The 12,306-nt window shown below is 36.1% G+C and overlaps 1 protein-coding gene across 1 annotated transcript in view; it reads right to left on the bottom strand.

The window, feature by feature from the left end:
- Positions 1-1,107: 1,107 nt before the first annotated feature.
- The window catches only part of LOC150096430 (glutamate receptor ionotropic, kainate 2-like), an 80,096-nt gene continuing 68,897 nt past the window's right edge, over positions 1,108-12,306 (bottom strand). The window contains exons 9-15 of the mRNA XM_090409061.1: positions 11,331-11,432; positions 11,097-11,198; positions 7,816-8,019; positions 7,149-7,709; positions 6,777-6,999; positions 5,672-5,937; positions 1,108-1,320 (exon numbers count right to left, since the gene is read on the bottom strand). Coding sequence (XP_090265187.1) covers positions 1,108-1,320; positions 5,672-5,937; positions 6,777-6,999; positions 7,149-7,709; positions 7,816-8,019; positions 11,097-11,198; positions 11,331-11,432 — 1,671 coding nt within the window. The remainder of the gene's footprint in view (positions 1,321-5,671; positions 5,938-6,776; positions 7,000-7,148; positions 7,710-7,815; positions 8,020-11,096; positions 11,199-11,330; positions 11,433-12,306) is intronic.

Raw genomic sequence — 12,306 nt, 5'->3', positions numbered from 1 at the left:
ATCCTACGAGAGTCAGTAAAATACAAGATGGACGGGATTCATCTCAATAGTCCCAAATAGATTTGTTTTATTATCAACAAGATGAAAATATAACAAAACACTGCATTTCAGATCTCCAACGTTTTTTTTTTCCTAACGGGAGTCATGTGGATTGACTTCAATCCAAATTATTATTAAAATAAACCTCGGTGATTTAAATTCAACTTAGTTTTGTTTCTCTAGACTTTGATTTATCTATTTCTACGATTTTTGTTTAGGGAATTTCTTTTTCTATTTAGAATTTGTTTTTTATCATTTATTTGAAAAAATAAAATAGATTTAAATATTCTTCTGAAGAATTAATCTGAACTGCAGCGGTGATCTCTTTTTTTTAAGAGGACTGTAGCTTTTTACAAAATTATAACAGGATTTCATATTAAGGATTTATGTACGTGATTTGTAATCAATTTTTAAAGGACCAAGCACCTTATATAGAAAGATTAATGGGATAAAACAACTAAATAATTGACACTTTTCAATCAGAATGAGGTCATCTGTGGTCATTATAGTAAGGGGAGTTTATAGCATAAAGATGAATTTAGATTTTTTTTCTAGCACATTTTAAATCCTTCAGTTATGAATAGTTATTCGAATGCTTTCAAGTTTGGCAGTCAACTCATCTGGCCAATTCGCATATTGAAAATAATATGAGGTCAGTACGAATGCAACTTAAAATATGTAAATACAAATCAAGCACAAAAAATGGCATGGAAAAGCTTCTGGGTGAAAGAAAAACGTATGCATAGTAACGAAAATATGGCAGAACACATAAAGCACTGATACGTCCAACAAAGCCCAGTTGTTACACACAATGGACTCTTTCTCAAGTTCCATGCGGTTCTTTTCGTAAATGAAGGTCCTTATTTCTACCCGTTAATCATTTTGCATAACATTTTGCCCTTGTGGCTGGGATGTAATACGAAAGTGGCGCGGTTTAAATGGGCAAATCTCGCCAGTTTTTCTGTAGAATTCTTCAGAAGAATCCGGTGTTACATAAAAACTGATGGGACAGTCTCTATTTCAGCTCCCTGTATTCCTCCCCAAAAGAATCTGAACAGTAACCGAAGACTAAGATTCACTGCATTCGTATACGATCGGTGACTTCCTTAAGTCCATCATCTGCATGATGCCGTTTTCTTGGGGGACTTCTAAAGCAGCTGGGACGTACGTCGTTCCTGGAATACACTTTGAACATTGACGCTTCAGAGCTGGTCTCTGACGGGATGCTCTGCACTTAACTGCAAACCTCAGCTCTTCTGCCATCTCAGAACACAGAGATTGCTGTGTGGAACAAAATACCAAATTCTACATTCAATTAGATAGAATGTGTTCGCTTAAATAGTTTCTATATATAATTATAAATTTAAAAATAATTAAAATTCATCATTCATTTGTAAAGATGCAATTAATAACACACATATTCAACAAATACATAATAAATTATTAAGTAACGATAGCCTATATACGAGGATGGTCTGAAAGGTTCTCGGCCTAACAATGAAAAAACGAATTTATAATTTCAAAATTATTTTTATTTTTCAACATAATCTCCCTTAAGACTAATACATTGATTCCATCAATGCTCCAGCGCCATTATCACGTTCATATGGCCCCCACAAGGGGTTGACAGGGCTCTAACTTAGGGGCGCGGAATTAGGGGGGGGGGGGCGTCTTGTTGGATCTTTAGTGTGCCGATGTTATCGGCACACTGCCCTACCGGTGCCTACGGTGCGTATGCTACGGATGCTGAGAGAATCTTATTTTATTCGTAAAAGAGAAAGCTCTATTTGATAGTTAAGTTGGTTAAGTTGATCTCAAGAAACTGAAAAGTTTCTACAAAATTCTTTATTTGAGAATGATTTTTCTTATTTGAATTAAAATTTTGCTAGTTAGTAAGTAAAAGAAAATATCAAACTTTTTTAGTTATGATTTTTTGTATGAAACAAACAATTTTTTTTTCAGATCATGCGAATTTGAGATATTAAAAATATTTAAATAAATTGCTGTCAAGCAAGCAAAGACGTTCTAGTTAGAATAAATAAAATCCCAATGTCTGGATCAAAGTACAAATATAAGTCCGGAGCGCAGAAGAGGAAACTTAAATCCGAGAGAGAATCGAAGGCATCGCCAGGTCGTCAATTCATATCCAAATTTTTAAAATGAACGTTTCATTGAATTCATGAACTATATTGGAAAAACTGCAGAAAAAATAACTAAAGAAATACTTGAAACTCTGGAAAATAAGCAGTATACCTCTCGAAGATTGCATTTCACAAGGCTCCGACAATGGCGCGAGTATGAGTGGAAAAAGAAGCGGGGTAAAATCTCCTATTTTACCAAAGAACAAATGTGCCTTATTCTCTCCCTGCGGAGCACATTCACTAAACCGCTTAGGAGTCAATGCTGCCAAAATCAACCCAAATGTTAACGTTTTTTGAGAATATAGAGAGCTTCTACTCTTTCTTTGCTCACACTCCTGCACGCTGGGAAGTACTGAAAAAACACATACCACTCTCTCTTCAAAGTCTTTCAGAAACAAGGTGGAGTGAAAGAATTCAAACTGTGCGCCCAATTGTTAACATTATCCCGGTGTACTTGCTGTGTTGGATGTCATTCTCGGAGAGATGGACACAGAATTAACACTTTCAAAACTGAACACAATTAAAGGCTTGAAAAAATATTTCAGATCTTATAAAGTATGCTCATGACAAAGTTTTGGCACAAAATACTAGCAAGTATTGACAATAAGAACATTATTATACAAAGTAAAGGAATATCTCTTGAGGTCGAGTCCGCACTTATAAGAGTTAATGCAAGAGATACAACACTTACGTGACTCGTGGGAAAGTGTTGTCCAAGAAGCAAACATAGTTACTGAAGCAATCGGTGTGCAACCTCATTTTTTCGAAAATCGAAAAACTACTCTAGAACCTGAATAAAATTTGAAACTTTTTATAATTTATCCAGCATTGGAATTCATTATGAATGATTTAAAAACAAAGTTTGAAGCAGCAGATAATATATCTGAATTATTCTCACCTATTTTAAATTTCCACATCTTCGTCGATGGTTAACTTATCGCAAAAGCAGCAAAACTTGTGAATATGTATGACAAAGATCTGTCAGAAGAGTTATTGATGAAATTCTTCACCTTAAAAGTATTCATAAGATAATTTTTGGCACAGAAACAAGTCCGATGACATTTCTGAATGCAATTTATGACAAAAACTTGCAAGGTATATTTGCCAATATCTGCCTCGTCATTAAACTATTTTGCACAATACCGGTTACTGTTTCTTCATCTGAGAGATCATTCAGCAGACTGGCCAATTCATTGAAAACATGGCAAAGAAGCACAAGTAGCCAAGAACGACTTAATCCCCTAGCAATTTTGTGCATCGAAAATGATTTGGCTAATCGATTTGATTTTATTGACATTATTGATAAATGTCAATAATGTCAATTATTGACAAACGTCGACAAACGCTAGAAAATATGCTTTGAAGCAATTTTGAATATTATTATCAGTTTGTATTATGTAGATGTTGATATTTTTTAAAATAAATATTACTGTTATGTTATCATTTATACTAATTGATCCTAAACCCTGTAGATGTAGAGCAATGCGTTGTCCTTAACCTGAGCGACAGGCAGGGGGCTCGCCAAAAATCCTGGTCTGGGGGCCCACTTCAGGATGTGGGAACCATGCCCGTCCCTGTAGTGGTTCTCAGTAAGATCTGCAAACTACCCCTCTACAGCTGCAATCACCCCTTCATTCGAAGAAAAACGCTGACAAGCGAGGAACAGATAGAATTCAGAGGGAGCCAAATCTGGGGATTAGGGTGGATGTTCTAACAATTCATAGTGCAGATCCCTTAATTTTCCTATTGCCAAAACACCTTTGTGGGTAGGTGCATTGTCCTGATGAAAGATGATTTTTTTCTTCTGCAAACCGGGTCTTTTCTCACGATTTTTTTTTTTTTTTTTTTGTCTAGTCTGGTTGAAACATCGAAATAATATTCCCCGGTTATTGTTTTACCCTTGTCAAGATAATTAATAAACAAAATGCCTTTAGCATCCCAAAACACCGATGCCATAACCTTGTCTTCTTTAGCGCTGAACAACCAGCTTCAGTCCACTGTTTTGACTATTGTTTGGATTGTGGTGTGTACTGGTGAATCCAAGTCTCATCCATAGTAATATGTCGACTCAAAAATTCAGTTTTATTCTTGTTAAAACGCTCCAAGCTCTGTTCAGAGATTTTCTGCGAATGCGTTTTTGATCTGCTGTAAGCAACCACAGCACCCATCTTGCGCAAAGCTTTTTCATATGCAATTCTTCATGCAAATTATATCCTACACGTTCTTTTGAAATGCCTCTAGTCTCAGCAATTTCACGCACTTTGACCCGCCGGTCATCCAATAACATATCGTGCACTTAATCAATGATTAAGTGCACGATATGGTATACACTTTTTTGGACGTCCTTCACGTGGATCATCTTCAAGGCTAGTACGACCACGTTTAAATTCGGCAGCCCATTTCGTAATTGTCGAAAACGAAGGAGAAGAGTGCCCATAACTTTCATGAACTTCGAATGAATTTCTTTTGGCGTTAAACCTTCTTTTACAAAGAATTTTAAAATCGTACGATACTCAATTTTATCCATTTCAAGGGATGCAGACCACACTTTTGCTTCAGACAGCTGTATAAAACAAACTACTTGATAGAATGACTTGCGATTTCACATGGATGCTTATGACAGATGTACGAACTTAAGAAAAAATTCTTGCGATACTGTTGCCATCTATGTTCGAGGCCGAGAACTTTTCAGACCTCCCTCGTATTCATTTATGGATGCGATGAGTGAATAATATAGTAGCCCTTTGATACCCATTTCGTATGGTTTTCCAAATTTTGAGTTTTTTCAGATCTTGAATGATTTACAAAATTACTCTAGAAGGCATTAGGTTAATGAGGTATAATTAGATAACCGTATATTAAAGAGAAAATGAAAATATATATTGTTCGATCGCAATGTAATAATAAAGAATGAGACTGATTTTATTAATGAGCGTATGAACAACACTGAACCAATAGCGACAGTTGAGATATGTTCCCACTTGCTTCAATTCTAAACAATACTGAAGGTGTCTTGATAACGTCAGTGTGTCGAGATTAGAAATTAGTGGTGAAATGGGTTTCTCTGAGTGGGAAATGTTGATGGTAAGACCTGGAATGCCGAGTTAGTTACAACTGAGAAGAAAAGTTTGATTAAGTGAGGGATGCCTACTAACAAACGAAGACACTCTCGCTCTAGAATGACAGGAGGAACGAAGTATTAACGCTTAGATGACAGGATTAATTTTTACTTAAAATTGAAGCATGAAATGCAATGAAGCGCTGAGATTGAATCCCTACCATTAAATTTGGTTTGTCTCTTTAATATTTCTACAAATTACAAATGTTGAGCGACATTTCCAAGATGTTGAGTATTAAAGATAATTTATGGAAGAAATTACCTAACTTGTCATTAATTGCTGACGAATGAGAAAACAGTACGTACGTTACCATAGCAACACACTCGGATTTCATGTTTCCTCCCATACAGTCATTTCCGGAAATCAACTTACCCTTTCTGTCTGTGCTGTCTTCCTGGAGTTCCAGAAAAATTCCAGTACAGCTGCTATAACTGCGACTGCCAATCCACACAGTAGAACGACAAACACGCCACCTATATTGTCCACTCCGAGCGAGTTCGCTTTTCCTTCTTTGTTTTTATCGTCTCTGTTACAAGTGATGCCCGGACTTTTCCACCATTTGTTGTACAGCATCTGGATTACTCCTTTTTCCTGGAGATCTAAGATAGCTAGAGAGATCTTGTCCCTCCACGGTGACCCTGTTAGTAATAATTTCAAAAACCAAACTTGAGAAAACAGGAAACATCGGAAAAGAACTAATAAATAAATAAAATAAAATAAAACAATTAAAAATAATTAAATTCTTCATTCAGTTATTGTGAGTTCTAATTCCATTTGTGATTCATCCTTTTTATTAAATATAATAATATCTACTCTACATCAGAAGGAAAATGCATTTTAAAATAATGTATTCGAAAAGTTTTTCGTCTTCCAACGAGAATGAAATTATTACGTCACTTTGAATAAATTTATTTATTCAACGTGACAATATTTATATCAACCAATGAAATCTACGTAACCATGGCAATGTATATTATTCTTGTTTATTCTCGCCAATAAATCCTACGTTTCTCATAGCAACACGTATTTATTTATTTATAGCAATAAAATCAGCGTTATCATAACAACGCGATTTTTTTTTCATTTTTAAAAATGAAATCTACTATACCATATATCACCATACATTTCACTGTGCTGCTATGATAAGCCAATCCACTACATTTATCAAAGCAACGTACATTCTCGGTAAGCGAATGTTTCGCTTACCAACGAGCGTTGCTTTGTTGCTTTGATAATAATCTTTAATATAATGTTATTATTAAGTATTATTATTTAATAATAATTTTCTTTAACAATATTATTATCATTAAATAAAAATTATACAAAAAATAAATATTTTGACTTCAAGTATTAAAATTGCAATCATGTGAAAGCACAATTAATTCGAATAGTATTGTTATTGCAAACACAAATAATAATCACAATTTATTAACAAAGCCAACATGGATTTGAAACGTTATTAAGCTAGTCAACTCACCCATGGGCGTTGCAATCCCATAACCCTTGGAATCCAGCAATCCTCCAACCTGAGTTAAATTACAGTCTCTCTGGACCATAAAGTCCAACATGGTCGATTCCATGAGGAAGGCATAGTTTCCTTCTAGCACTCTACTCACTCCGTCATCGTATGATGACACAAAAACCAATGGCCTGTTCTCCATATACCTCCACATCTTTTGGTATGTTTCAATCTTCGAATCCTATCCGCATCAATGCATATAAAGAAAGAAGCAAATAGTTACTTTGACGTACAACAAACATCTAATAGATGGGGCCAGTTGTCCTTTAAAAATTAGTTTTCAGGGAATCACTCAGACAATGAAAATTTAACACCTAAATTGCTACTCACCCGGAAGAAGGTCATCGTAGATCCTCCTTCCAAGGTTCCATAGGCGATCTTATTTTGCTCTGCAAGGTCTTCTACGCTTTCTATGGGCGTGATCATCCTCTCGACGGTAAGAAAGGCTGCAAGGTTGGCAGTGTAAGACGATATCATGATTAACGTGAAGAACCACCAGATGGCGCCTATTATTCGTGTGGAAGTAGCCCTTGGATTGAGATCGCAGCCCTGGTGCATGAGGGTTACGATGGTGAACCAGAAACTGTTGGCGAGACTGAACTGGTTTTCCATGACGTCACTGTCGCTGACGCACGGATGGGGGTTCTGCCACTCGTACGGACTGAAGCGGGCCACGATGAACATGGTCGAGCTCACAACCGCGTACGCCGCCAACACGTATAGCCAGATATCCACCGCCAAGGGACTCATAAACGAAAATAAGCGGACCGGCATGCTCTTGGGCAACTTGAACAGGATCCCGATGCCCAAGTTCATGAAGGGTTTGGTGAAGTCGATGACACTCTCACGAGCGTAGTTGATGGTCATCGGAGCCATTGCAAGATCGGCATTCTGGAAAAGAAACATACAAATAAAAATAGGAGGGAAATGGCTTCAAGTAACTCACAAATGATCCATTGGGTAATGTTTAACAAACAAAGGAATGCAAAAATCTTACCTTATCAATGATCTCTCTGACCAGTCCATTCCATTCTCCGGTGGTGGTATTCTCGGCGCCAAATTTCTTGTCAGGCACAAGATAAAGTTCGTAACTGAATCCGATCAGGTCGGCGATGGTCCGAAGAAGATCAATACAGAAGCCTTCGAAGCGATCGTTTCCTGTTAGATTCTTATTGGCCTTCAACATCACATAAGGAGTGGACTGTAAGCAATATGAAGATGGTGTGTTAGGAGCAGTAGGTTGAAGCACTCTTACCTTATTAATAAAAGTTTTTCATAATATTTTCTGAATAGTAAACTGTTTAATGAGAAAGACCATAAATCAAGTCTCTTTAGTCTGAGAAACACCTTAAGAAGACTTAGCCCATTAAAATTATGAATATAGCAGCTATTCTTATCATTTGCATAGCTTGTGCAATTACACCAAAATTTCTATCTTAGCTATGATGAGGATAACCACATTGATAATGTCAATTTGAACTGGTGATGATGATGACATCGATTTGAACTACTGATCATGTGACGTCAATTTGAACTACTGATCATATGACTTCAATTATTACTGGTGATGCGACATCAATTTGAACTACCGATGATGTGACTTCGACTTCAATTTGAACTACCGATGATGTGACTTCGACTTCAATTTGAACTACTCATGACGTGACGTCAATTCGAACAACTAATTGTGAGACGTCAATTTGAACTGCTGATGACGTGACATTAATTTGAACTACTGATGACATGACGTCAGTTTGAACTGCTCATTGTGAGACATCAATTTGAACTACTGATAATGGACGTCAATTTGAACTATTGATAATGGACGTCAATTTGAACTATTGATGACATGACGTCAGTTTGAACTACTGTTGACGTGATGTTAATTTGCAATACTGATGAAGTGAATCAATTTGAACTACTTGTGACGTGACGTCAATTTGAACTACTCATTGTGAGACGTCAATTTGAACTACTGATGACGTACATCAATTTGAACTACCGACTTCAAAATTATGTGACTTCAATTTGAACTACTGATAATGTGACGTCATTTTAACTACTGATGACGTGACATCAATTTGAACTGCTGTTGGCGTAACGTATCTTTTTGTTTAGCGCAAAATTAAGATAAAATAATGTATTTTTTTCAAACTTTATACATTTCTGATATACTTAGGAGCATGAGAGAGCTACCCTTAACATTATTCTACTTTTTAATTATTATCATTATTACATTTTATGACTCTTTAATCACAGATGAGCATAAAATATCAACAGCCAATTGTGACTTTTGAACTATATTCTTCATATATCAAATTTTACCTAATAAAAACCCATGTTACGCAAATTAGAGTTATTATTATCGTGTAGGACAGCTGCTTCTTAATAGAACACTTTCTCATTACCGACAAACGGCGGAGCAGCCACTCTGTTTAAAGCAGATCTGCAACAAGGGAAAAATAAATTGCGCTCAAATGAGGGTGCGTCTAAATTAGAAGGTCTTCGAGAGCGAGATTTCCAGATGTTGTAAATGGCCAGAGGACGTCGCAAATTAGGGTCAAGAGGAGTAGCCGAGTTGCAGCATCCCCGGAAAACATAAATGAGGCTCACTAATGAAGCTGACGTACCTCAGCAACGATTTTTATGAACCGAAAGAACGAAAAAAAAAAAGTGCCCCGAAACAAACAGCCAATTTGGAGATCTCTCATTATTATTCGCAGAGATATTTGGTGTGTGTGTGTGTGTGTGTGTGTGTGTGTGTGTGTGTGTGTGTGTGTGTGTGTGTGTGTGTGTGTGTGTGTGTGTGTGTGTGTGTGTGTGTGTGTGTGTGTGTGTGTGTGTGTGTGTGTGTGTGTGGTGTTTCTTGGTCAGCAGTTATAGTCGAAGGGATGGTCGTCGCCAGAGTATTAAAATAACGAATGTCAGAGCCTAACAAGCTCGTGCCAAGTCTTCATTTTTCTCATCTCACAGTCGATGAAGTGTTCCATCACTGATTCTTTGTTAGAAAGAGTGAGGAAATCTCGGGGAGAGTAAACAAAGCCATTGGTAGACACAATAGGCGTTAACACAGATTTAACAAGCGCATTAATATGGTAGTCACGTGAATTATGTCTTAACACAGAATTAAAACTCTCCATGGTATTAGCATGGGTCAAGTCATTAGTCAATGGGGGAATCAGACAACGTTTGATTCATCAGTATTGAGGCAGCGCTGTGCATTAGTATTAGTTTGATGTTGGAGAATACAAATTATTCAAGCGGACTAAATAGAGGTCTTTTATCATACTTTGCATGCACTGATTTATACAGAAAAGATTGTCGATTTGGTAAGATCATTTATTTACGGTGTACATAATTCGCCTGCCACCTGGTAGACGCAAAAAGAAACAAACGTTGCTATGGAAACACAGCTAGTATAACGCCACATTCATCTTAACCAAGCAATAAGGCTAATATAATAAATCATTCTATATAATAAAATTATATTAGAGCCTCCATCGCTCCGTTTTCGTCCAAGCCTTTTGTTTGAAAAGAATGACCTTTGTTTGAATCCTAATCTATCAGAGCTTTTCAACGGAAGGTGAGTTAACTATTATCGTAGGAAGGTAGAATGGTTTTTACGAAAAAGCAAACCATCTGGGAGAACGCACTCAATTTATATATAATGATATAACATATTTAGGCATACGACTAACTTCTAATCCTAAAATTATGGTTACAAAAGTCAATCTGGGTAGGTCGTCGGGCTTGTAAATACCACGGACTATTGTTATAATTATGATATAAGTGTCCATTCATTTTTGGAATTGTTATCAACTTTTATTCAAAAGAACTAGCCCCCTCCTGTTTGTTGAGGCCAAGCCCATTCATAGTTTATACTGACTGATTATTTATTTTTTAAACTTTCTTAGCTTCGCTGAGTCTACAGATGGCAATGGGATTTCGGCTTATTTTATTTTTGTATTACGTACGGATTTGTATCACTCCAAATACACGCATCTATATAACAAAGAAAATATTTTAGTGTTACCATTATTATAATGGCTTCAGTAAAAAGATTGGCAATTCCCATAAATCACCAACTTGGACAACCTGAGTTGTGCGTGTAGCCTGTAGGTGGCAACAGTGGAATGGTAAGTAAGCAGAAAGTATACCATTCCACGATGACCCTGATAAATGAAACATTTAGGTAAAGGAAAGGAAAAAAGGCCGAGTTTGTAATCGTTAGCAAGCTGGGAAAAACGTTTATAATCAATTACTGAAACGGATTCTCACCTCAATGGTGGTAACTTTCAAGGTGATGTTGGTGGTGCCAAATTCATGAAACACTCTGTGATTGGTCACATTCAGTCTTCCAGTAGTCGACCATTCTCCCACCTTAAAAAAATAATGAAATGGAGTTGTCAATCTATTTATATCGATATATGTTTATTTGTTTAAGGATGCATTTTATAATAATAACAAAACTAAGCTATTCAACTTCTTTGAATTTGATTACCTTCTACTTACCTTCTCTAAATGATTTTCTCGGAGCTTAAGGAGATCTAATTTAAGACTGTTCCTGCGACCTTCCTTGAACTGGATCTTTCCTGTGAGCCCTCGGAATTCTACCTGCAAGAGACGAAACTCATTAGCGTCAACCCAGAAGGTCGCTTGAATAAACAGAAATCGATTAAATCGTCATGCAAGCATCAGCTTAATTAACCTAACCTATTACAGTGACACGTCCAAAGGAATCATGGGAAATGTTCTCCGTGTCGGAGAATTAATGTCTTTCTCTATCACCCATCAGAATATCAAAAGAAGTTTTCTAGATTTATTACTATTATTATTATTATTAAACGAAAGATGCGGATAACAAATATATTATTAAAGTTTGAAAAATTCAACTAAAGATCACTGATTTTCTCCCATAAAATTTGAATTTTGACAGCTTCAGATGATAAAAGACTGAAGGTATTTTTATCAAATTACTAAGAAATAATCACATAATTTCGGTAAGAAGTAATTCTGAATGTATTTTCGTTTTTATTAAGTTCTTATTGATGCTGAAGAGCCTCTATAGCTCAGTTGATTTCGAAGGATCCTTTTTTGTTTGGACAGAACTGGGTTCGAATCGCGTCTATGATACCAAGAATCTATATCAGGTGGAAGATTTTTTCTATCGGAAACTCGAATTTGTCCTACAAAAGAGGTATATACCCCCCGAACACACAGATGTACAGACATAGAATACTATTAGACAAGATGACAACGAGAACCCACTTTATTCTATAATAATTCTCAAGTAATATAGTATTGCTAGTCTTTATATACGTAGTAGTGCTAGTCTTACGTACAATAGTCTTCATCTAAAATCTCAAGTTCTCCAGCCATGAGTGATGAAATTTTTTTTTCATTTTTTTATTTAATACATCAAGCAATTTATTCTTACACTACCCACAAATGAGTCCATCTAACATTTCGTCATGACATATTTTTACTT

The sequence above is a fragment of the Typopeltis vanoorti genome, chromosome 19 (genome assembly GCF_054136105.1).
Source record: "Typopeltis vanoorti isolate ZY-2024b chromosome 19, IOZ_Tvanoo_1.0, whole genome shotgun sequence".
Taxonomy (NCBI): domain Eukaryota; kingdom Metazoa; phylum Arthropoda; class Arachnida; order Uropygi; family Thelyphonidae; genus Typopeltis; species Typopeltis vanoorti.
Note: the sequence above shows the minus strand (reverse complement) of the source record. Positions and strands in the feature narration are given on the sequence as shown.